The sequence below is a fragment of the Medicago sativa genome, chromosome 4 (genome assembly GCF_051527215.1).
Source record: "Medicago sativa cultivar Bolivia chromosome 4, Bolivia_mono, whole genome shotgun sequence".
In the NCBI taxonomy this organism is placed as follows: Eukaryota; Viridiplantae; Streptophyta; class Magnoliopsida; order Fabales; family Fabaceae; genus Medicago; species Medicago sativa.
The window spans coordinates 58032332-58058716 of NC_140752.1; the positions used below are offsets into that span (position 1 = coordinate 58032332).

The window sequence follows — 26385 nt, forward strand, 5'->3', positions numbered from 1 at the left end:
CCGTTTCAGGGAGAACGGGAGAAACAGAAACGACGCCATTTAGTAAAGATTGATCGAAGAGTGGGTAAGATGGTTTTGATCTGGCCGTTCTGTGGAAAATGTCATCTGCGGAGACGGAGTCTGTTGACAGTGTCGTTTTGTTGTGAAGATTCGAGAAGTGTGTCTTCTCTCTCCTGGTTGCTAATCTCTTCTTCTCATTCACTCTAATTCTCTAAAGGTAATCTCTTCTTCTCCTTCCTTTCTTTCCTTGTTTTAGGGTTTTAGAAAAATTGTAAAATTGGTTGTGCAATTGAAAAATTGATCATTTGAAGGACAAATTTAAACGATATTCTTAGTAGAAGTTGTTATGTGAATTGAAAAATTAGTAGAAGTTGTTATGTGAATTGAAAAATATGTGAAGTTTGAATGGGAAAAGCTATGAAGTTCGAATGGGAAATTGGGAATGATTATTTGCAATTGAAGTTTGAATGAACTTAGAATGACTACTACAGTAAAAGATTAGTAGTAGTTGTTATGTGAATTGAAAAATTGACTAAATTGCGCAACAAGGAAAAGACTGGAAACTGGAAAGCTTGCTGGTTCATTCTTGGTATATGATTAATCTTTATTGAAACAATGTTGTGTAAACTTTGCATAATAATGTATCTGAATGTTTGTATATCAGTGTTGTCAATCGCGGGAAATAGTCGCTTTTTCAAATTCCACTATGCTATAGCGCTGGTTTATCGTGTATTACAGAACTATAGCAATTTGTTCAAATACCGCTACACTATATAGCCGTAATTTGACAACACTTTTGTATATATGCTTGTGTATTATGATTTGAAGATACTAAGATGCTGAATTTTGAAACATTTTTGTGACAGGAAATGAATGCTGTGAAAGATTGACATACTATGGTATGAGTACAAACTTGGTGAACTATCTCGGGCAACGTTTCAATCAGGGAAATGCAGCTGCTGCTAAAAGTGTCAAAACCTGGTCTGGCACATGCTACATCACACCATTGCTTGGAGCCTTTTTAGCTGATTCATACTTGGGAAGATATTGGACAATTGCTAGCTTCTCTGTTATCTATGTCATTGTAAGTTAAGACCACATAGAATATTGTTTATTGGTGCAAATCATGTTCAGTTTCATTATATTTTGAGCACAATATTAGTAACAAATGTTGATTTTCTCTGCAGGGAATGGTACTTCTAACATTGTCTGCTACTGCACCTGGACTTAAGCCATCATGTGATGGTAATGTTTGCCATCCAACATCGGCACAAACCGCATCAATGTACATAGCTCTCTACTTGATTGCTCTTGGAACTGGTGGTATCAAACCATGTGTCTCATCTTTTGGTGCGGACCAATTTGATGAAACAGATGAGAAAGAGAGGAAAAAGAAGAGCTCTTTCTTCAACTGGTTTTACTTCTCAATCAACATCGGTGTGCTCATTGCATCGTCGGTATTGGTTTGGATATAGATGAATGTTGGCAGGTAATATTCCATCTCTCTTAATTCAAATTGTAATTTTGTTCAAAAAAAGACGAACCTCTCTTTTAAATTTTTTTGCATATATTTTTCGCCCAGGCTCTATGAAATTCCTGGCTCCGCCACTGAGCACCTATATATATAGAATTGTTCATCGTAAAATATACCTATAATATTAATCATGCTATATTTGTTCAAAAATTGTATGATAAAAATAACATCAAAAATAATAAATTGCCAATTTTTAATATAAACTTGTTCCAACAAGATACTAATAAAGTGAGAATGATATATGAAATTTAAATAGTTATTAAGGAAAAAAAATCAATTAAAACTAAATAAATAAATCCAAAAAAGCATCATAACTTTCCAATAAAAATCCAATTAGTGAGTCTGCAAATATTATTTTTCATCCATTGTATTCCCTAAGTTTTATGCATGCCACCAAAGAAAACTAACTTTCACTTCCAACAATGTCAAACAAAACCTGCTGCTAACATATGCAATAAAAATATGAGATAGAGAGAGAGGGAGAGAAATTATGTTCTGCATAACTCAAAGGTTGAAGAGAGGTGCTTCATTCTTCAGGAACATGGTTGGAATCAAAATCTGGAGATCTTTTAACAGGCTCCGGTGTCTGGCTCTCAAGATCAATACCATTACGATCAATAGAATCGGGTTGAACACTTTCATCAGCAACAATAGTGACATTATCTTCTGCTATTGCACCATTAGTATTTGTTGTTGCAGTTAGGCAGCTAGGTTCTCCTTCTGTTGTTAACTTGGGAACTTTTGAGTTATTTTCTCTCGCCAGCATGTTTGAAGCAGTTGAAGCCATTGATGAGTGCTTTCTCTTGATTTGATTGCTTATGGTTTGCTTGAAAGTTGCCAAAACAAGCTGGTGGAAAAAGAGAGATTTAAGTGTGTGAAATGCAACGCAAAGATAATTCAATAACAAGTAATCATCAATATTTTTTTATAACTATGTTATAGGCACAAGGTATTCACTATTATTTAGAAGTGACTAATCATCCTTGGAGAATCTATTTGACACACAAGGTAAGTCCTCTTCTGCCAACCATGGTTTTTTTGAACATGCAAGAGTTAGGGATTGAAACCCTAACCACTTTTCAATAAAAAAATTCGAGAAATTCTGCCCCTTGTAACCATTACCTAGAGGCTTTTTGACAAAACATTACCGAGATATTACTCTTACGTAAAGATTATGAGGTTTATAATTCCTCATAAAAGTATTTTGACACTCGATTTTTTTACTATTATTTGCCCCTTAATTAGAAACCCTTTAGAAAATATGCGTTACCTAGGGATTTCAGTCGTTACCAAGGGTTTTACCCCTGGGTAACCAACTTTTTTCTTGTAGATCTAGGGTTTTACCCCTAGAGCATATGATACTGGAAATCTTCAAAATTAACAAGTCACAAGTAAATTCAATAAATTGAAGCCGTTTATAATTTGTACATTGAATCAATTCTATGGAAACATTACTAGCAAGTCAACATATCATTAAAGGGTATCATAGCAAATTCACAAAGAAATTATAAAGTTCATATATTTTTTGATAAGATTTATTTCCATCCAAAGAGCAAAGACAATCTATCTTATGCACTGTTTGTGTTAGTTTAGATACACTATGGTATCTAACTATCACCTTTCATATTGAATTCAGACTACATATGGATGTTCAAAATAATTCTTACTTGAGTAGGAGTAGCAGCTATCAATGTGTTCTCAACACCACCTCCAAAAACCTCCCCATCAGGTTTAGCCAATGACACACTCAGCATGCCAATTTTCCTTTGTGCACCACCAGCAGCACCACTAGTGAAGGTGCATGATCCACTTAAAGATAAAATTTCAAAGTGACCCTGTATTTACATAAAGGAAAAAGTCAACAAAACAAGATAACACACATACACAAAAAAATGGAGGAATAAGAGAGCTTATTTAAACATCCAATTTATTAGGCTAATTGTCTTATTGTTAGTTCTATTTGGTTGGTATTAATAGCACAAGTCTTTACACAATTAGTACTATTAAAGACTACAAATTTAGTTTAAATTTCCATGTTTCCCTTTTACGTCTTTATTTACACTTCATTAAATTTCTCCATTTCTCTTACTTTTCCACTTAGAAAATTATTGTTGAAATAAAAATTTCATAGGTTGAATAGTAGAACATAACATTTGTGAGTTGAGATATAAAGACGTGATGGTGAAAGATTAAGGGGCAATCCGGTGCATTAAAACTCTCGGGTACGCACGGTCTGGGATGGGCTGTTTTCAGGAATTGAACATGTGACTTTTCAGTCATATGACAACAACTTTACCAGTTGCGCCAAGGTTATCCCTATTAACACTTATCAGAGGAGATTAATTGTTTATACAATTGTACCTCGTATGTCAAAAAACCATCAGAAACACCAGGTTGGCGAAGGGTGACACTTGATATAGTGCCAGTAGCAGAAAGAATGCAAACAGCTGAAGAAGGACCTTTTTGATAAAATGCAAATATCTTTCCAACCACATCCTGAAAATCACCAAAAAATTGGTTTGATCGGTTATACCAAGTTAATCTCAATAGTTCACTTCAAACCATTTTTTTTTGAGGTAAACCATTTTTAAAAGGCACAAATTAGAATTTGAAATATATTTTCTCTTGTCTCATAGTAATTACCTCTCCAGGTTTCACAATCAGCACATGAGGTGACATGCTTCCTCCAGCCGTTTCTCCAACACATCCACCTGTCACAAATATAAATTTCATTTCCAGGCATGGTAAATTGATAAAATTACATGCCTACAAAAAATCATTTAACAATCTTATTATTTTGAAGAATCCAAAAGAAATACATTAAAATATGATGAGAACCAGTCAAACACAAGATGTACCTCAGGGGAGTAATTGACAAAACTTACAATTTCGGGGGGTAATTGTCTATTTACTCAAAAATCTTTGGACTTAGAAATATTATTTTTGTATTTAAAACTTATATTATATTATTATAATTCTAAATTTTTTAAATATCATAACATCCTAAATTTCACCGTCCCAAGAACCCGAAATTAATCAAGTGGAAAACCGACATTAAGTGACCTCACTAAATGTAGTCAAGCGAACATTAGTTATCAAAAAAGTCGGTAGATATTTCGCGCCTAATACTTGTTAAATAAATATTTAAAATAAAAGATTTTTGGTAATAAAATAAATAGATAAAAAAATTCCGTTTAACAAAACACCGTTATTAGTTATCAGAAAAGTCGGTAGATATTTCGCGCCTAATACTTGTTAAATAAATATTAAAAATAAAAGATTTTTGGTAATTAAATATAAATAGATAAAAAAAATTCCCTTTAACAAAACACCGTTTGGGCAACTCAAAATCCAATCTTATTTTTCATATATGAATAACTGAATACTAATTGTATTAATCCTATAAGTCTATAACAGTTTGCAGGATTTCATGATAACTTTAATGTCTTTAACAATCAAAGGATAAATATTTAACAATCAAACGATAAATATTACCTCAACTTTCCAATTCCAAACAAATATCAATCCAACATTAGCGAGAAAATAACATAAAACACAATTTGTTTTAACAAAATAAAACACAAATTATTATGTAATAGTAAAAAAAACTATCTAATTTCCACTAAAATTGTAAAACTAAAATCTTAAAATAATAAATAAGAGACGAGTGAATGAGTAGAAACAAGATATACAAAAAAAACTAAATAGGTGATAAGGCTGTGTTGTAGGAAATGTTCGACCTCCAATTTAAACACATCTTCAATTAGATTTAGATTAGATGTAGTAACTTTTGTCACATATCTTGATTGTCAAATTTGAATTGTTGGCCTAAGTATGTTAATTCATCTCAAATCAACTATCAAAATCATCTATCACGTGAAATGAGCTTTTTTTATGATCCATGTGAAATGTGTTTTATTAGTTATTCATCATCAAATCCATCAAAAAAACAAAATTACTTTTCCGTAGTAGAAATTTGAGAGTACAATTTAAAAGGAAAAAAGTGTAACTTATACCAAATTAACGATACGACACGCTATCATTTCAACAAGTTTCAAGTGTAAAAAAAAATGAAAACGTAAACAGGAAGGAACAAAAAAACCCAATGAAAAGTAGAAGAAACTCATACCGATGGAAGCCAAAATTTGCAATTTTCCAGAACCACGAGGACGTCCCCTTCCACGCTTCTCCTCACTTCCATAAGGCTGAATAGCAAGCCCTGGTGTCGGTGTCACCGGAGACAATGGGTTCCCGCCAACCTCATACTTCCGAGGCCTCCCTCTGCCCCTTTTTACCGGAGCAGATTCCGAGCCTACAGATTTGGACTTTGCTCCAGTGTCCGAACCAGCATCATTTCCCACAGCTTCCGTCACGTTGGCAGCATTGTTGGTTGTTTCTGACTCGTTTTGGGTTGAAGACTGTGAAAGAGTATTGGGTAGGTTTAGGTTTTGATCCTCCATGAGTGGTTTTGATATCCTTTGAAATTCTGAAGATGGTGCAAAAAATATGAAGCGTGTTTTGTTTTAATACACTGTATTGCAGAACGTTCAAGGAAAAATTAAAAGAAAAAGTAATAAAAATAAAAACCTTTCTTTTACTCACTTTTTACCTGAAATTATTCTTCAATTTATCATAAAATTACCCTTCAATTGATTTTCTGAATTTGTCTTCAATTTCTGTATCTTTTTTTTCAAACAGGCCTATTTATTTTAGTCAAAAAATTATATGCATAATTATATTTATTTATATATAATAATAATAAATATATTAAATATAAATAAATCATAAGTAGAATCGAATTAATTGGGCAGATGAGTTGTATTTGTGTGTGAATGGAGCCAATATCCCTTTCCCAAGTTTGAAATTTAAGATAAAAAAGGACAAAATAATATATTAATATTTATTACTAATTATTATTATTGTGAATAGTTGTATCCGATTTTCTTGTTATTTTGAATTGATATATATATATATATATATATATATATATATATATATATATATATATATTAGTGAAAGATGGAATCGTGAGGATTACCAAAATGAAATTAATTTATATATTGGATTTTTTCTATCAAACAATTGTTAAAGATTATAAAAATGTTGATAAAGTTAGTAGAGTTGTTACTAGTCTGCATCGGGAAATGGTCTTCGTTGGCTGGAAACCACCTCCGAATGATTGAGTTAAGTTAAATTATGATGGGTCTTGCAAGGATAATGGTATAGCTGGTTGTGGTGGTATTATTCGGGGAAGTGGTGGAGAGTGGTTGGGAGGTTTCGCGAAGGGAATTGAGAAGTGCATACATGGCAGAGATGTGGGGGAGTGTATGAAGGGTTGGCGTATGTCAGAAGGTTGGGATTTCAAGCTGTAAAGGTGGAGGTAGATTCTTCTTTAGTGGTGAATATCCTCAACCGTAATAAGAATGGAAGTATTATGGGTAGATATTTAGTTGCAAGGATTCGTCGTCTCCTTCAGATGGATTGTGAGGTGGTGGTGCGCCGCTCTTATTGAGAAACAAATCATTGTACAAATGCTTTAGCTGATCTTGAATGTTCCTTGCATACAAATATTTATTTTTATAAGTCTTGTCCGACTCAGTTTAGTCATTTGGTAGTAGCTGATGTTTTAGGAGTTTATGTCCCTCGTTTGATCTCGTTGTAGTTTTTTTTCTCCTTCCCGGCTTTTAAGCCCTCTTTGTAATCAAAAAAATTAAAATTAAAATTTTAATTGCTAAGATTTAAAAAAAAAATTAATTTTTTATAATGTTTTAGCTTTTTCTGAGTTTTATTCATTGTATAAGATATTTTTTTTTGTGGTGGTCGGGGTTTGAACCCCGGACCTTGCATATATTATGCATTGTCCATACCAACTGAGCTAAGCTCACGAGGATTGTATAAGATATTTATTAGTATGCAATGTGGTATTAACTTTTGGGTTAATAGGTCTTTACCCCCTGTAATATAGGTCATTTCTAGTTTTCCCCCTGTAATTTTTTTTTTGATTTACCCCCTGTAAATGTTTTTTGTTTTGATTTACCCCCTAGTAGGTCAAACAAAAACCAATTTTATTTTATTTTTTCAAGAAATTTTCGTTTTTGTTTGGCCTATTAGGGGGGTAAATCAAAACAAACAAAAATTACAGAGTTGTAAATAAAATAAAAAAATTTACAGGGGAAAACCGGAAATGACCTATATTACAGGGGGTAAAGACCTATTAACCCTTAACTTTTTATTTTAGGAAAACATTTTTCCTAGCCTAATTTAGAAATTTAAAATTATACCTAATGTTACGGAGTTCGGTCACGTGATATCGGAATGTAAACGTAAGTTATTTTTAAAACTCTTGTGTTTTTTTTTGAACAAATCAAAATGATATATATATATATATATATATATATATAGAGAGAGAGAGAGAGAGAGAGAGAGAGGGTGTATCAAATGAGAGGAGTGTTTATTGTGAGAGGTGAGAGGAACAAATATAAACCATATGTCTTCTCTCTCAATATTCATTCATTAATCAGAGTTCACATCCAAATCACCGTACTTGTTCATTCATAGACTGTTTCCTCTCATTTTTTTCACAGATTTTCAATCTGATATATAAAAAGCTGATGGTTGATTTCATTGTGCCCATTCAAAATCGTTGGACCTCTCTGTCTCTCACCTTCGATTTCTTTTTAGTAAAAAGATCTCTTTGATTTTTTTTTAGTAAGGTATAGTCCTTAATATGACAGTTAGCTTGACAGCTTTTGTCGGAGGAGTCTCAATGGTTGGTGTAACACCCCGTTTTCCCAACATAAAAATTTCATCATAAATCAGAGTATTTAAGTCATAAACGGAATGTCACATAAATCTTGAAAGTCATAAGACAGATAATAATAATTATCTTTCAAATTCAACATCAAAAATCTAAAGCTACACAGTGGAAAGTAGTTCAACATGATAAAAGTCTTGGCACGCAGGCCTTATCAGAAAATCTCATAATTTGGTTCAATACTTATTCATAAAAAGTTTATAAAAGACACGTAAGGAATAGATATGAAAGCAAGTCTCATCCCGTTACGTATCAGAGCACCTAGACACAAGTGAGGAGTCCACTCACGAACACTTCTAGTCTTTATTACCTGCAAGTTACCCATACGAAGGGCAACATTTTCAAGCAGAAGGGGTGAGATTTCACAGTAAATAAATTAAGCATATAATTCATTAAAATGCATTTAGCGACATAAAACATTATTAACATATCAAACATTTATCACTTACCATATTATCATTTCATAATCAAATACCATCATCATATATCATCATCATTAAATATCATGTTCAACTTAACCCTTGACTCGACAACACGACTCAACTTGACAATGCAACTCTTATTAACTTAACAACTTAACAACTTAAACCATCGTGAAACTTCTTGATATGCAAATGCATGTGGTACCATTCAACAACATAAATGAGCGTAATTAGGCTCTTCAACGTGTGAGCATAAAGCTTCCGGGCCTAAAGCCCCCAACGTAGTTTGAGCACAAAGGCTATCGGGCCTAAAGCCCCCAACTTTAATGAGCACAAAGGCTGTCGGGCCTAAAGCCCCCAACTTTAATGAGTATGCAATGGACTCAGTCTCTCCTACAACTTAGACAACAACGTGAACATCTTATATAACTCCATAATCATGGACGACTTCTTAAATTCTTGCAACTTAGACCGACTCATGCAACTTCAAGACTTTAACAATCAACAGCAGCAACCAACAACAATTACAGCATATAGCAGTGTTTAAAATAACATATCAACATTAAAGGAAATGAATCATAACGACTTATCATCATAAAGCATCATAAATAATTCTTATACATCATCACTACTAATCTCAGTCACTTAAACAGACTTCTGGAACTTCTGAAAGTATCCTAAACAACCCTCTTTCTTACTTCTAAGATCAACTCATGACTACACGTGCGAAAGGATCGAATCGGGACGATTTTGGGCAACTAACAGCCTAACTCGCAGTGGCGAGTAACTTTGGTCGCAACGGCGAGTAAAGCGTGCATTCTGGGATTCCTAAATTTCCTGGCTCACAATGGCGAGCTATCCTGCTCGCAATGGCGAGCTTATAGGTCACACGCAGTTGCAAGTTCTATTGCTCGCAGTGGCGAGCTCTGGTTCTTAGCTCGCAGTTGCGAGTGTTCTTGCTCGCAGTTGCGAGCGATGAATGTCAGTACGGCCAGAAACCTAAAAATTACAACTTTTCACCTATTTTCATGATTCTTTCATCCAAATAGCATCTAATCATCATCCTAGGCAATATCTAAGGTCTCTAATTTTGCATCGATCTAACATCTTTTCATGGTTCAATCATCAAAATCGGTCTTAAACCTAATTCCCAATTCTCACCCAAACTCAACCTAATCATGCTAAATTCATTCTAAAGAATTATACCCTTAATAATATTGAAAGTTAGTCTCACCCTTACCTGGTAATTGCAGAAATCGCAGCCCTCTCTCTCTTGTTCTCCTCTTCTGACTTTTTCTCCCTTTTTCTCCAAAAACGTACGTACTGTTTTTCTAACTTATGTCTGTCTATTTATCTCTTCATATTACTCTTCTCACTACTAAATTTTACTCATCTCACAACACAGTCCCATTTTTAATATTTTTATTTTATTTCTCATATCTTATTTTATTTAATAATAAAATAAGTCATACCAACATAACAACTTCACAACATCATATACCCCACATAATTTATTTATAAATCATATAAACTACTCAACTTCATGAATCATAAAATTCACACATATCAATCATGAAAATCACTTAAATCATAAATCATATAAATATATATAAATATATTTCTAAATAATCAAATAATTAAGACGGGCGATACAACTCTCCCCAACTTATAGAATTTTTGTCCTTGAAAATTTACCTCGAGCAAACAACTCTGGGTAAGACTCCATCATCTTACTCTCTAGCTCCCACGTCAAGCTTTCACCAGTCGTTCCACTCCAAACAACTCTCACTAGAGGTATCTCTTTGCCTCTCAACGTCTTCATCTTGCGATCATCAATCCTCAAAGGTAAAGTCTCCACCGTAAGGTTGTCTCTAACTTGCACATCATCACTCTGAATCACATGGGACAGGTCTGGAACATACTTCCTCAATTGCGACACATGAAACACGTCATGCAAATTTGATAAATGCGGTGGTAAACCCACTCGGTACGCAACCGTCCCGACTCTTTCCGATATCTGATACGGACCAATAAACTTCGGAGTCAACTTCTTTGACTTCAATGCACGACCAACACCGGTCGTTGGGGTAACCCTCAAGAACACATGGTCTCCCTCTTGAAACTCAAGGTCTTTCCTACGCTTATCATGGTAACTCTTTTGTCGACTCTGTGACGCTTTCATCTTTTCTTGAATCATTTTCACCTTCTCAGTAGTCTGTTGAACAATTTCTGGTCCTTGAACCACACTTTCACCTGTTTCAAACCAACACAACGGAGTCCTACACCTCCGACCATACAAGGCCTCGAAAGGTGCCATTCCAATACTTGAATGATAACTATTATTATAAGTGAACTCTATCAACGGGAGATGACTATCCCAAGTTCCACCTTGCTCAAGTACACATACTCTCAACAAATCTTCGAGTGACTGAATCGTTCTTTCCGACTGACCATCTGTTTGGGGATGATAAGCCGAACTCAATCTCAACTTAGAGCCTAGAGCCTCTTGTAAACTCTTCCAAAATCTAGAAGTAAATCTTGGATCTCTATCTGACACAATGCTTGAAGGAGTACCATGCAGCTTCACAATATCTCGAATATAAATTTCTGCCAACTGAGCTACAAGAAAACTAATATTGATCGGAATGAAGTGTGCCGACTTTGTCAATCTATCAACAATCACCCAAATGGCGTCATTCCCTCTAGGAGTATTCGGCAAATTCGTCACAAAATCCATGGATATACTATCCCATTTCCATTCTGGTACATTTAACGGTGTCATCAATCCAGCAGGTTTCTGATGTTCTACCTTTGACTTCTGACAAATCAAACAAGAGTACACAAATTGTGCTACAACACGTTTCAATCCAGACCACCAAAACAATTTATTTAAGTCTTGATACATCTTTGTAGCTCCCGGATGAATACTTAAACTACTCCTATGACTCTCTTCAAGAATCATCTTCTTTATCTCATCATTATCTGGAATACATATCCTACCTCGAAACCTCAACACACCTTGATCATCTACCTTAAAGTCACTATCTTCAATTTGATCACTAGCAACCAACAAGTCTACAAACTTAACATCAACCTTCTGCGCCTCCCTAATACTCTTCAGGAAATCATTATCAATTTTCAGCATTCCCAGCTTAACACTCCGAGAAGACATTTCACAAACTAAGCTCAAATCTCTAAACTGTTCAAGCAATTCAAACTCTTTAACCATCATAGCGGACATATGCAAAGTCTTCCTACTTAGGGCATCTACAACAACATTAGCTTTACCCGGATGATAATTCAAGCCAAAGTCATAATCTTTCAATAATTCTAGCCACCTTCGTTGTCTCATATTCAATTCTTTCTGATCAAACAGATACTTCAAGCTCTTGTGATCACTAAACACCTCAAATCTCGAACCATACAAGTAATGTCTCCAAATCTTAAGCACAAATACAACTGCAGCTAATTCAAGATCATGAGTAGGGTAATTTCGTTCATGGATTCTCAACTGTCTTGATGCATAAGCAACCACTTTACCATCTTGCATAAGTACACCGCCTAAGCCCAACTTGGATGCATCACAATACACCACAAAAGGTTCATCATGTTTCGGCAAAATCAACACTAGAGCCGTCGTCAATCGCTTCTTCAATTCATTAAAACTGTTCTCACAATGTACGTCCCACACAAAGGTTTTACCTTTACACGTCAACTGCGTTAACGGAAGTGCTAACTTAGAAAATCCTTCTAGGAATCTTCGGTAGTAACCTGCTAGACCCAAAAAGCTTCTAATCTCTGTAACTGACTTAGGAGTCTCCCATTGTGATACTGCTTCAACTTTAGATGGATCAACTGCAATACCACTACCAGAAATAACATGGCCAAGAAAACTTACCTCATTCAACCAGAATTCACACTTGGACAATTTAGCATACAACTTCTTCTCTTTCAGCACTTGCAAGACAATCTTCAAATGTTCCGCATGTTCTTCTTCTGTCTTAGAGTAAATCAGAATATCATCGATGAACACAACCACGAAGCGATCCAAAAATGCATCAAAAATGCGATTCATATACTCCATAAACACGCCAGGCGCATTACTCACACCAAAAGGCATCACCTTATATTCATAATGTCCATATCGCGTCCTAAAAGCCGTCTTCTGCATATCTTCATCTTTTACTTTAAGCTGGTGATAACCCGACCTCAAGTCAATCTTGCTGAACACACGAGCACCCACTAACTGATCCATCAAGTCATCAATTCTAGGAAGTGGATATCTATTCTTTATAGTCACTTTATTCAACTGTCGATAATCGATGCACAACCTCGTACTACCATCTTTCTTCTTCACTGGCAACATGGGCGCTCCTCAAGGTGAAACACTCGTTCTTATAAACTTCTTATCAAGCAAATCCTCCAACTGTTTCTTCAACTCGGCTAAATCAGATGTCGACATACGGTAAGGTGTCATAGACACAGGCTTCGTTCCCGGAACAAGATCAATCGTAAACTCAACTTCTCTTTCTAGAAGTACATCGGGAATTTCATCAGGAAAAACTTCAGGAAAATCGCACACCACTTGTAGTTTATCATCCATTGCTTGATTCCCAATGGACCAGGACGCCATCAATGAAAACATCAAAATTTCATCGCGTTCTAACTGCTTCAGCTGCTTAGTAGACAAAAACTCTGCTCCACTTTCCTCTTCAATAGAAGAGAAATACATCGACTTACTAAAAACAATTAATGTGAACATGGTTGTACTTTAACCAGTTCTCTACACAACACACAACAATCAGAATAACATAATAATGGTATTCCAAATGTTAAACGACACGAATCGACTCAACTACTTGGCCGAATGGACCGACCCGCTCTGATACCAATTGTAACACCCCGTTTTCCCAACATAAAAATTTCATCATAAATCAGAGTATTTAAGTCATAAACGGAATGTCACATAAATCTTGAAAGTCATAAGACAGATAATAATAATTATATTTCAAATTCAACATCAAAAATCTGAAGCTACGCAGCGGAAAGTAGTTCAACATGATAAAAGTCTTGGCACACAGGCCTTATCAGAAAATCTCATAATTTGGTTCAATACTTATTCATAAAAAGTTTATAAAAGACACGTAAGGAATAGATATGAAAGCATGTTCCATCCCGTTACGTATCAGAGCACCTAGACACAAGTGAGGAGTCCACTCACGAACACTTCTAGTCTTTATTACCTGCAAGTTACCCATACGAAGGGCAACATTTTCAAGCAGAAGGGTTGAGATTTCACAGTCAATAAATTAAGCATATAATTCATTAAAATGCATTTAGCGACATAAAACATTATTAACATATCAAACATTTATCACTTAGCATATTATCATTTCATAATCAAATACCATCATCATATATCATCATCATTAAATATCATGTTCAACTTAACCCTTGACTCGACAACACGACTCAACTTGACAATGCAACTCTTATTAACTTAACAACTTAACAACTTAAACCATCGTGAAACTTCTTGATATGCAAATGCATGTGGTACCATTCAACAACATAAATGAGCGTAATTAGGCTCTTCAATGTGTGAGCATAAAGCTGCCGGGCCTAAAGCCCCCAACGTAGTTTGAGCACAAAGGCTGCCGGGCCTAAAGCCCCCAACTTTAATGAGTATACAATGGACTCAATCTCTCCTACAACTTAGACAACAACGTGAACATCTTATATAACTCCATAATCATGGACGACTTCTTAAATTCTTGCAACTTAGACCGACTCATGCAACTTCAAGACTTTAACAATCAACAGCAGCAACCAACAACAATTACAACATATAGCAGTGTTTAAAATAACATATCAACATTAAAGGAAATGAATCATAACAACTTATCATCATAAAGCATCATAAATAATTCTTATACATCATCACTACTAATCTCAGTCACTTAAACAGACTTCTGGAACTTCTGAAAGTATCCTAAACAACCCTCTTTCTTACTTCTAAGATCAAGTCATGACTACACGTGTGAAAGGATCGCATCGGGACAATTTTGGGCAACTAACAGCCTAACTCGCAGTGGCGAGTAACTTTGGTCGCAACGGCGAGCAAAGCGTGCATTCTGGGATTCCTAAAGTTCCTTGCTCGCAATGGCGAGCTATCCTGCTCACAATGGCGAGCTTACAGGTCACTCGCAGTTGCGAGTTGTATTGCTCGCAGTGGCGAGCTCTGGTTCTTAGCTCGCAGTTGCGAGTGTTCTTGCTCGCAGTTGCGAGCGATGAATGTCAGTACGGCCAGAAACCTAAAAATTACAACTTTTCACCTATTTTCATGATTCTTTCATCCAAATAGCATCTAATCATCATCCTAGGCAATATCTAAGGTCTGTACACTAATTTTGCATCGATCTAACATCTTTTCATGGTTCAATCATCAAAATTGGTCTTAAACCTAATTCCCAATTCTCACCTAAACTCAACCTAATCATGCTAAATTCATTCTAATGAATTATACCCTTAATAATATTGAAAGTTAGTCTCACCCTTACCTGGTAATTGCAGAAATCGCAGCCCTCTCTCTCTTGTTCTCCTCTTCTGACTTTTTCTCCCCTTTTCTCCAAAAACGTACGTACTGTTTTTCTAACTTATGTCTGTCTATTTATCTCTTCATATTACTCTTCTCACTACTAAATTTTACTCATCTCACAACACAACCCCATTTTTAATATTTTTATTTTATTTCTCATATCTTATTTTATTTAATAATAAAATAAGTCATACCAACATAACAACTTCACAACATCATATACCCCACATAATTTATTTATAAATCATATAAACTACTCAACTTCATGAATCATAAAATTCACACATATCAATCATGAAAATCACTTAAATCATAAATCATATAAATATATATAAATATATTTCTAAATAATCAAATAATTAAGACGGGCGTTACAGTTGGGGTTGCTACGGAAGCATTTATTTTCTCAAATAGGCAACCGACTTAGCACTATTTTAAATCTTTAGGTTGGTGTGGTATTAAAGTGCATGTTGGTATTGTTGCTTCCAACTCTTTATGTATTGTGGAACCGGAATAAATATTCATTTTTGGACGGATAACTGGCTTGGTAAACCATTGGTTTCTATCTTGTAGATTGCACTTATTTTTCATGCGGATTTTACTAGTTCCGTGGCAGATGTTATTGTTAATGGTGGCTGGGACATTCCTTCGGAGGTGTTTGACGCTCCTGGAGTGGCAGATCGGCTAGACTCCATTGTTATTCCTTGTACTTACCTTCTTGATTCTCTTGTTTGGTCTCATTCCACTGATGGTAAGCTTTCTGCTAAACAAGCTTTCGCTTTCTTGGACCGGTTGATGTTATTATTCCTTAGGCTGCTATGATATGGAAGACTTGCATTCCACCTTCCCATTCTTTTATTTATTGGCGTCTCATGCATGGTAAAATGCCCACACACGAGAACCCTCATTTCTGGGGATGTATTATTGTTTCAGTTTGCAGTTTTTGTTTGAAGATTGATGAAACTTCTAAACATTTGTTTCTTCGATGCCCCTTTGCAACGGCGCTTTGGAATTGGCTTGGTGGTATATTAAACCTTGCCTTGGATGTCCTTGGATGTTACTTCTTTTCAGTCGCTGCTTCTTTCTATTCTGCCGCGTTGCTCCTCTCAAGCTCGGGATATTTATGTGGCTGCGGTGGTGCACACCTTGCACTTGATTTGGTTGTCTAGAAATACCTTGCGGTTTTCCCTGAACAAGGCTCCTCTTCATGCAACACAGGTGCGACTTCATGCCTCGATCAGTATGAGTGATAATATTTCTGGGGGTAAGTGTATTGCTGTTGATGCTAAGCTTCTTGATTATTTTTCGGTTTCCTTGCATAATCGTCAGCTTAGAGATGTTTTCTTGGTGAGTTGGAAGTGAATACAAATGGCTCAGTCATTGAAAATCATGGTGCTTGTGGATGTTTGTTTCGAGATCATCTAGGTACTTTCCTTGGTACCTGTGCTTGTAATATGGGATTGTCTTCTGTTTTTTACGCTGAAATTCATGGTTTTATTCTGGCTATGGAGTATGTCACACACTATGGATGGAGAAACAAATGGTTAGAGAGTGATTCCACTAGTGCCCTCTCAATTTTTAAAAACCGTTCTTTGGTTCCGGTTATGCTTCGCAATCATTGGCACAATGCTTGTAATCAAGGGATACAAGTGAACCGTCATAATATTCCTAAGGGCATAGACGCCCTCTAGAAGGGCTCAGACGCCCTCCAGAAGGGCTGCCAAGGCCCATGCGCGTCCTCCTAAGGATGCCGCCCTCCTTAGCTTCCAGAAGCTTCCAGAAACCGCCTAAAATACATAAATACCCCTGTTGCTTGGGAGTCAAGCAACCGAAACCCAAGCCCATAGCAGGCTATAAATACTACTCTTGAGATCATTCTCAAGGCATCTGATCATCGGTCTAAATCCTAGAATCCTAGTATCCTTACCGTACTTTTTTGCAAGTACAACAAGTTATTTCTTCACATATTTTCAGAGAATGCAACTGTTGCACAAATTTGTTGGCTAATATGGGTCATTCGTTTCAGGGTGCGATTTGATTCTCGGTGTAGCTTCACGCTTTGCAGGCTGAATTTTTTTAGGATCGTTGTGGTATGCCTGTTACAGGGTTCCTTAGGCGATTGGTATTGATTGTTTCCGTTTTTTGCTTCCTGTTTTGTGGGTTTTAGCTTAGTCCCCCCCTCTTGTATATTTTTTTCCTCCTGTTTTTAATAAAAAAATTATTTGAGTTTGGCGGCATAGGATGGGGGTTCTTCGAAGTGCCAACCTAGTTGGAATGTAGTTATTTCCCCTTGATGTCTTGCTAAAAAAGATTTTATTTAAATTCTTAAACTGTTTTAGAGCTTGTCCTTTTTTTTCCTTACTATTTGACCTTCTCCTTGTTGCACTTCCCTTTTTTTTTAATGTTTTATGTGTGTGTAGGTTGGAAAATGAAAAAAAAAAAATTATAGATCGGATTGCCCTTTAGTTTTCTTTGCGTATAATTTATTTTTGTGTTAAAAATAGATGAGTCGTCGGTTTTGTTTTTGTTAAAAATAGTGCAGATTGAAATAAAATGAAACAAAAATAAAAAATAGTGCATGAATTCAATAGATTTCTAGAGGAAAAGTACTAAAAAAACTTAATCAAAAGTATTTAGATTCTCGGTGTGTTTAATATGAAACTCGTAAAAATGGTCAAAAGGTGGACCTATGTAATAATAAAAAATTGAGAACAAAAAATATATTTAATTAAATATTACTAAAATCTATGTTAGACGCCCCGTCAAATTTAAACTAGAATGTACGCATCAAATTGTAATTAGGGGTGGAAATATGTTAGACCAGATTATAGGCGTCTACGGCCTAAACTACGTTCGGTTAGGTGAGACTTTTTTTAAAAAAAAAATAGAAAAGATTAAGACCTTTCAGAAGCTTATCTAACTAAAAAAGCCGGATTACGAGCAATAAGAAAATCCTTTATGTGTATCAAGTCAGTATAATTAGGTAAATGTTACATCTAGGAAGATATTTGATACTAGATATCAAATTATAAATTATGAAATATTTACAAGTTTTTAATACAATAATTACAGAAATGCAAACATATCATAGAACATAAAACAACTTCTAATCTATGACACTGATTGTGATATGGTAACGAATAAGCTCTACATTCAGCAGTTGACGAGTAGTCCAGACATACTTTTCAACATTTCAATGTCAAGTTAAACTTGAATATCAACCAAACATAGTGAGCGCAAAGACTAAGTAACATAGAATATAAGGTGTATTTTGATGTTCCCAACCATGCTTTGGTGTACTAGGAACGAAGAAAATCCTCTCATCAATAAAAATCCAGTTAGTGAGACTGCAAATATTATTTTTCATCCATTGTATTCCCCAAGTTTTCTGCATGCAACCTAAGAAAACTAGATTTACATACAACTTTCACTTCCAACAAAGTCAAACACTAAACAAACATGTTGCTAACATATGCAATAAAAAATATGAGAGAGAGGGAGAGGGAGAGAGGGGGAGAGAAATTATGTTCTGCATAACTCAAAGGCTGGAGAAAGGTGCTTCATATCTCAGGAATATGGTTGGCATCAATATCTGGAGATCTTTTAACAGGCTCCGGTGTCTGGCTCTCAAGATCAATACCATTACGACGAATAGAATCGGATTGAACATTTTCATCAGCAACAATAGTGACATTATCTTCTACTATTACACCATTAGTATTTGTTGTTGTTGCGGTTAGGCAGCTAGGTTCTCCTTCTGTTATTAACTTGGGAACTTTCGAGTTATTTTCTCTCGCTGAATCTTGATTAGTCAGCATGTTTGGAGCAGTTGCAGCTACTGATGAGTGCTTTCTCTTGATCTGATTGCTTAGGGTTTGCTTGAAAGTTGCCAAAATAAGCTGGTGGAAAAAGAGAGATTTAAGTGTGTGACAATGCAACACAAAGATAATTCAATAACAAGGATTTGAAAACAATTAATCATCGATTTATAACTATGTTATAGGCACAAAGTATTCACTATTATTTAGAAGTGACTAATCATCGTTGGAGAATCTATTCGACACACAAGGTAAGTCCTCTGCTGCCAACCATGTTTTTTTTTTTAAAGTGCAATAGTTAGGGCTTGAATCCCTAACCACTTTTCAATAAAAAAATTCGAGAAATTCTGCCCCTTGTAAACATTACCTAGAGGCTTTTGAGAGAAGCATTACCGAGATGTTACCCTTAGGTAAAGATTATGAGGTTCAGAATTCCTCATAAAAGTATTTTGACGCTCTATTTTTTTACTATTATTTGCCCCTTAGAAACCCTTTAGAAAATATGCGTTACCTAAGGATTACAGTAACGACCAAGGTTTTACCCCTGGGTAACCAACTCTTTTCTTGTAGAGCATGTGATACTGGAAATCTTCAAAATTAACAAGTCACAAGTAAATTCAATAAGTTGAAGCGGTTTATAATTTGTACATTGAATCAATTCTATGGAAACATTACTAGCAAGCCAACATATCATTAAAGGGTATCATAGCAAATTCACAAAGAAATTATAAAGTTCATATATTTTTTGATAAGATTTATTTCCATCCAAAGAGCAAAGACATCTATCTTATGCTCTGTTTGTGTTAGTTTAGATACACTATGGTATCTAACTATCACCTTTCATATTGAATTCAGACTCTACATATGGATGTTCAAAATAATTCTTACTTGAGTAGGAGTAGCAGCTATCAATGTGTTCTCAACACCACCTCCAAAAACCTCCCCATCAGGTTTAGCCAATGACACACTCAGCATGCCAATTTTCCTTTGTGCACCACCAGCAGCACCACTAGTGAAGGTGCACGATCCACCTAAAGATAAAATTTCAAAGTGACCCTGTATTTACATAAAGGAAAAAGTCAACAAAACAAGATAACACACATACACAAAAAATGGAGGAATGAGAGAGCTTATTTAAACATCCAATTTATTAGGCTAATTGTCTTATTGTTAGTTCTATTTGGTTGGTATTAATTAATAGCACAAGTCTTTACACAATTAGTACTATTAAAGACTACAAATTTAGTTTAAATTTCCATGTTTCCCTTTTACGTCTTTATTTACACTTCATTAAATTTCTTCATTCCTCTTACTTTTCCACTTAGAAAATTATTGTTGAAATAAAAATTTCATAGGTTGAATAGTAGAACATAACATCTTGTGAGTTGAGATATAAAGACGTGATGGTGAAAGATTAAGGGGCAACCCGGTGCACTAAAACTCTCGGGTACGCACGGTCTGGGATGGACTGTTTTCAGGAATTGAACATGTGACCTTTCAGTTATATGACAATAACTTTACCAGTTGCGCCAAGGTTATCCCTATTAACACTTATCAGAGGAGATTAATTGTTTATACAATTGTACCTCGTATGTCAAAAAACCATCAGAAACACCAGGTTGGCGAAGGGTGACACTTGATATAGTGCCAGTAGCAGAAAGAATGCAAACAGCTGAAGAAGGACCTTTTTGATAAAATGCAAATATCTTTCCAACCACATCCTGAAAATCACCAAAAAATTGGATTGATCGGTTATACCAAGTTAATCTCAATAGTTCACTTCAAACCATTTTTTTTTTTTAGGTAAACCATTTTTAAAAGGCACAAATTAGAATTTGAAATATATTTTCTCTTGTCTCATAATAATTACCTCTCCAGGTTTCACAATCAGCACATGAGGTGACATGCTTCCTCCAGCCATTTCTCCAACACATCCACCTGTCACAAATATAAATTTCATTTTCAAGCATGGTAAATTGTTAAAATTACATGCCTACAAAAAATCATTTAACAATCTTATTATTTTGAAGAATCCAAAAGAAATACATTAAAATACGATGAGAACCAGTCAAACACAAGATGTACCTCAGGGGAGTAATTGAAAAAACTTACAATTTTGGGGGGTAATTGCCTATTTACTCAAAAATCTTTGGACTTAGAAATATTATTTTTGTATTTAAAACTTATATTATATTATTATAATTCTAATTTTTTTAAATATTATAACATCCCAAATTTCACCGTCCCAAGAACCCGAAATTAATCAAGTGGAAAACCGACATTAAGTGACCTCAGTAAAAGTAGTCAAGGGGACATTAGTTATCAAAAAAAGTCGGTAGATATTTCGCGCCTAATACTTGTTAAATAAATATTAAAAATAAAAGATTTTTGGTAATAAAATAAATAGATAAAAAAATTCCCTTTAACAAAACTCCGTTATTGGTTATCAAAAAAGTCGGTAGATATTTCGCGCCTAATACTTGTTAAATAAATATTAAAAATAAAAGATTTTTGGTAATTAAATATAAATAGATAAAAAAAAATCCCTTTAACAAAACACCGTTTGGGAACTCAAAATCCAATCTTATTTTTCATATATGAATAACTGAATACTAATTGTATTAATCCTATAAGTCTATAACAGTTTGCAGGATTTCATGATAACTTTCATGTCTTTAACAATCAAACGATAAATATCACGTGAGAGAAAATAACATAAAACTCAATTTGTTTTAACAAAATAAAACACAAATTATTATGTAATAGTAAAAAACCTATCTAATTTCCACTAAAACTGTAAAACTAAAATCTTAAAATAATAAAATCTTAATGCCAAACACAAACAGAAAGGAACAAAAAACCAATGAAAAGTAAAAGAAACTCATACCAATGGAAGCCAAAATCTGCAATTTTCCAGAACCACGAGGACGTCCCCTTCCACGCTTCTCCTCACTTCCATAAGGCTGAATAGCAAGCCCTGGTGTCGGTGTCACCGGAGACAATGGCTTCCCGCCAACCTCATACTTTCGAGGCCTCCCCCTGCCCCTTTTTACCGGAGCAGATTCCAAACCTACGGATTTGGACTTTGCTCCAGTGTCCGAAACAACATCATTTCCCACAACTTCCGTCACGTTGGCAGCATTGTTGGTTGTTTCTGACTCGTTTTGGGTTGAAGACTGTGAAAGAGTATTTGGTAGGTTTAGGTTTTGATCCTCCATGAGTGGTTTTGATATCCTTTGAAATTCTGAATATGGTGCAAAAAATATGAAGCGTGTTTTGTTTTAATACACTGTATTGCAGAACGTTCAAGGAAAAATTAAAAGAAAAAGTAATAAAAATAAAAACCTTTCTTTTACTCACTTTTTCTGAATTTGTCTTCAATTTCTGTATCTTTTTTTTCAAACAGGCCTATTTATTTTAGTCAAAAAATTATATGCATAATTATATTTATTTATATATAATAATAATAAATATATTAAATATAAATAAATCATAAGTAGAATCGAATTAATTGGGCTGATGAGTTGTATTTGTGTGTGAATAAAGCCAATATCCCTTTCCCAAGTTTGAAATTTGAGATAAAAAAGGACAAAATATTCTATTAATATTTATTACTAATTATTATGATTGTGAATAGTTGTATCCGAATTTCTTGTTATTTTGAATTTATATATATATATATATGTAAAAGATGGAATATTGAGGATTACCAAAATGAAATTAATTAATATATTGGATTTTTTCTATCAAACAATTGTTAAAGATTATAAAAATGTTGATAAAGTTAGTAGAGTTGTTACTAGTCCGGATCGGGAAATGGTCTTCGTTGGCTAGAAACCACCTCCGAATGGTTGAGTTAAGTTAAATTATGATGGGTCTTGCAAGGATAATGGTATAGCTTGTTGTGGTGGTATTATTCGGGGAAATGATGGAAAGTGGCCGGAAGGTTTCGCGAAGAGAATTGAGAAGTGTAGTGCATACATGGCAGAGTTGTGGGGCGTGTATGAAGGGTTGATGTATGTCAAAAGGTTGGGATTTCAAGTTGTAAAGGTGGAGGCAGATTCTTCTTTGGTGGTGAATATATAAGAATAGAAGTATTATCGGTAGATCGTTAGTTGCAAAGATTTGTCGTCTCCTTCAGATGGATTGTGAGGTGGTGGTTCACCGCTTTTATTGAGAAACAAATCATTGTGCAGATGCTTTAGTTGATCTTGAATGTTCCATGCATACAAATATTTGTTTTTATGAGTCTTGTCCAATTCAGTTTAATCATTTAGTAGTAGCAGATGTTTTGGGAGTTTATGTCCCTCGTTTGATCTCGCTGTAGTTTTTTCTCCTTCCAAGCTTTTAAGCCCTCTTTGTAATCAAAAAAATTAAAATTAAAATTTTAATTGCTAAGATTTAAAAAATTAATGTTTTATAATGTTTTAGCTTTTTCTGAGTTTTATTCATTGTATAAGATTTTCTTTTTTGGTCAAGTAGCCTAGTGGCTAGATCTCACACAATTAAATTATGGAGAAGTGGAGTGCTCGGGGTTCGAACCCCGGCCCCTGCATATAATATGCAATATCCCTACCAACTGAGTTAAGCTCAGGGGGATACTATATAAGATATTTATTAGTATGTAATGTGGTATTAAATTTTTATTTTAGGAAAACATTTTTCTGCCTAATTCAGAAACTTAAAATTATAGCTAATGTTACGGAGTTCGGTCACGTGATATCGGAATGTAAACATAACTTATTTTGAAAACGGGTAAATTACACCAGAGGTCCTTTAAGTTTGAAGTTCGTAATAGATTGATCCTTGTTATTTTTGTCACACGTCCTTTAAGTTTGAGGTTTGTAACAGACTGGTCCTTTAAGTTATTTTGGTCACACATAAGTCATTTAAGTTTGTAAAAGTTTTCAATTTAGTCCTTCTGCAACATCATCGTTTTGGTTAACAGAAGGACTAAATTGAAAACATTTACAAAGTTAAAGGACTTGTGTGTGACCAAAATAACTTAAAGGATCAATCTGTTACAAACCTCAAACTTAAAGGACTTATGTGTTACCAAAATAACTTAAAGGACCAATATGTTACAAACCTTAAACTTAAAGGACCTCTGTTGTAATTTAACATTTTCAAAACTCTTGTGTTAATGTGTCAAAATGTACTTTTTTAGGCAATGTACCAACATGTATTACACAATATTAAATTATGAATGAAATCTAATGAGCTATCTTTTTTTTATAAAAAAAAATATATATAGTTAAATATGTCGATGAATGTTGGTTCAGTTAATAAGAAATTGTCTCGTTTGTCATATTGTGTTCTACTTCTCCTATCAATGTGAGAATCTTGTTTGTGTGTGATCTATAACTACCATAAATATTCTTTGAACTTTGAGGTATAACATTTCTAGTAAACCTCTAAAGCCTAACTTGTTAAAATTTTATGTTATAAAAAATATAAAGTTTATTTCCTCCGTTCTACAATGAGTGATCTTTTTTATAATTTCATACATATCAAAAAAAAATTGTAAAATTGAATGAGAGTGATACTTTTACTAAATTATCCTTAATAATGTGTTGTTGTAATCACTATTACCATGAATACATAGTGGAATATATTGACTTTGAAATGATGAAAATAGTACTAATTAGAGGGTAAAATTGAAAAACAATTAATTGATAATATCTTAAAAATAAAAATAAAAACATTCATTTTAGAACCATTTTATTTTTTACAGATGAATCATTCGTTTTAGGATAAATAGTCAAAATCTTAGGTGTGAAGGTTCAAATGGTGTATTTTGTAAGCCCATTAGCCCGACGACGCAAACTTTTATTTTGAATAGCATATAAAAAATAATAGAAATGATATTTGAACAATCATTTTTTGATAATTTTTATGACAACTTTCTCTCTGATGCTCGCATTGTGTTTTTATTTTCTCTCTATATTTCTTTGGTTTTTTTTTTCAATACTTAGATTTCTTTGTATATTTTGGTTGTTCAACAAGTTGTCCCAGTAAAAGGTTATTCAAATAACATTCCACAATAAATAATAGAGCAATTAAAAATCATTGATGTCATTCACCCAAAAATAATAATATATCATTGATAAGAGTTTAAATTTATTGATAAAAAAAGAAAAGAAAAATAAGAACTTCCTCATTTGGTTTTGACTTTTATCTAGAAAAAAAATCATGAAAAGTGTGGTCGTAGACCTCCCCTTGCTGCGTCTTGTTTGGATTTTGTGCATTGGAAAATTGCTAATTTGTTGACCCATCTTCCTACATCGGGGCTTGCGTACACTTGGCATAATGGTAGGTTTCGTGCGAAGAATGTGGCCCTTCGTCTTGATCGATCAATTTGTAATGACGAATGAATTACTTTCTGAAGTCGTACGAATTGTTGCTCTTTAGTTCGTCACCAGTTAGATCATCATCCGCTATTGATGTCAATTGATACATCTTTGGTTAAACATGTAGTGCCTTTCAAATTTTTCAAAACTTGGACTACTCATGAGGATTGTCGGAGGCTGGTTAATGATAATTGGTTGAGGAATGTTAAAGGTACTGGTATGGTTCGTTTATAGATGAAACTAAAAAATTTGAAGCATGTTTTCAAGAATTGGAACCGCACTGTGTTTGGGGATGTGGATAGACAGGTTCGGTTGGCGGTGGATGAGGTCAACTGCATTCAGCTTTTGATTGATACAAAAGGGTTCTTAGATGCTCTCTATGCCCCGGATCTTGTGACTCAGTTGCCTCTAACCAAGGCTCTAAACTGTCAAGACCAACTTTGGAAGGAAAAATCAAGGGACCAGAGCTTTATAAATAAGGATCGAAATACTTCATATTTGCACTGGGTGGCTAAGTTTAGGGCGGCTACCAAATCGATTTCTCTTTTGTACGATGGTGACACGGTTATCAGGGATCCAGGATATCGAGGTACATGTGCTCACTTATTTTCAGTCCATTTTCTTGATAATAACTGTGTTCTAAATTATTTGGTGGCTCAGTCTATTCCTTATGTGGTTTCGGAAGAGGATAATCAGATGCTCTTGCGTCTTGCTTTGTGTGACGAGATAAAGGTTGCGGTGTTTGATCTTAATGGGGATGGGGCACCGGGCCCGAATGGTTTTGGATACTTTTTGGGATACTGTGGAAGTAGATGTCACTCAGACGGTACAAGAGTTTTTTATTACTAG

At 34.5% G+C, this 26385-nt stretch overlaps 3 protein-coding genes across 3 annotated transcripts; 1 reads left to right on the plus strand and 2 right to left on the minus strand.

Annotated features, from left to right (window-relative positions):
- Positions 1–1849: 1849 nt before the first annotated feature.
- LOC146930185 (AT-hook motif nuclear-localized protein 7-like) lies at positions 1850–6135 on the minus strand. The gene is made up of 5 exons (XM_085708282.1): positions 5664–6135; positions 4178–4245; positions 3896–4030; positions 3202–3369; positions 1850–2381 (listed from the first exon to the last, which is right to left on the minus strand). Exons 1-5 carry the CDS (start codon positions 5992–5994, stop codon positions 2061–2063), a joined length of 1023 nt encoding a protein of 340 aa, XP_085564408.1. The 5' UTR covers positions 5995–6135; the 3' UTR covers positions 1850–2060.
- Positions 6136–18710: 12575 nt separating this feature from the next.
- On the minus strand, positions 18711–22404 carry LOC146930186 (AT-hook motif nuclear-localized protein 2-like). The gene is made up of 5 exons (XM_085708283.1): positions 22074–22404; positions 21057–21124; positions 20773–20907; positions 20075–20242; positions 18711–19267 (listed from the first exon to the last, which is right to left on the minus strand). The coding sequence occupies exons 1-5, from the start codon at positions 22402–22404 to the stop codon at positions 18929–18931; spliced, it is 1041 nt and encodes a 346-aa protein (XP_085564409.1). The 3' UTR covers positions 18711–18928.
- Positions 22405–25770: 3366 nt separating this feature from the next.
- On the plus strand, positions 25771–26385 carry LOC146930187 (uncharacterized). The gene has a single exon (XM_085707506.1). The coding sequence runs from the start codon at positions 25771–25773 to the stop codon at positions 26383–26385; it is 615 nt and encodes a 204-aa protein (XP_085563632.1).

What these genes read in the sequence shown, in the direction of transcription:
- LOC146930185 (XM_085708282.1), bottom strand. Translation starts at nt 5,994, where the DNA reads ATGGAGGATCAAAACCTAAACCTACCCAATACTCTTTCACAGTCTTCA. An exon ending in GCAAATTTTGGCTTCCATCG is followed by an intron (nt 4,246 to 5,663) that starts GTATGAGTTTCT and finishes TATTTGTGACAG; the next exon opens with GTGGATGTGTTGGAGAAACG. An exon ending in ATGGTTTTTTGACATACGAG is followed by an intron (nt 3,370 to 3,895) that starts GTACAATTGTAT and finishes ATGTAAATACAG; the next exon opens with GGTCACTTTGAAATTTTATC.
- LOC146930186 (XM_085708283.1), bottom strand. Translation starts at nt 22,404, where the DNA reads ATGGAGGATCAAAACCTAAACCTACCAAATACTCTTTCACAGTCTTCA. An exon ending in GCAGATTTTGGCTTCCATTG is followed by an intron (nt 21,125 to 22,073) that starts GTATGAGTTTCT and finishes TATTTGTGACAG; the next exon opens with GTGGATGTGTTGGAGAAATG. An exon ending in TAGCTGCTACTCCTACTCAA is followed by an intron (nt 19,268 to 20,074) that starts GTAAGAATTATT and finishes TTTTTCCACCAG; the next exon opens with CTTATTTTGGCAACTTTCAA.
- LOC146930187 (XM_085707506.1), top strand. Translation starts at nt 25,771, where the DNA reads ATGAAACTAAAAAATTTGAAGCATGTTTTCAAGAATTGGAACCGCACT.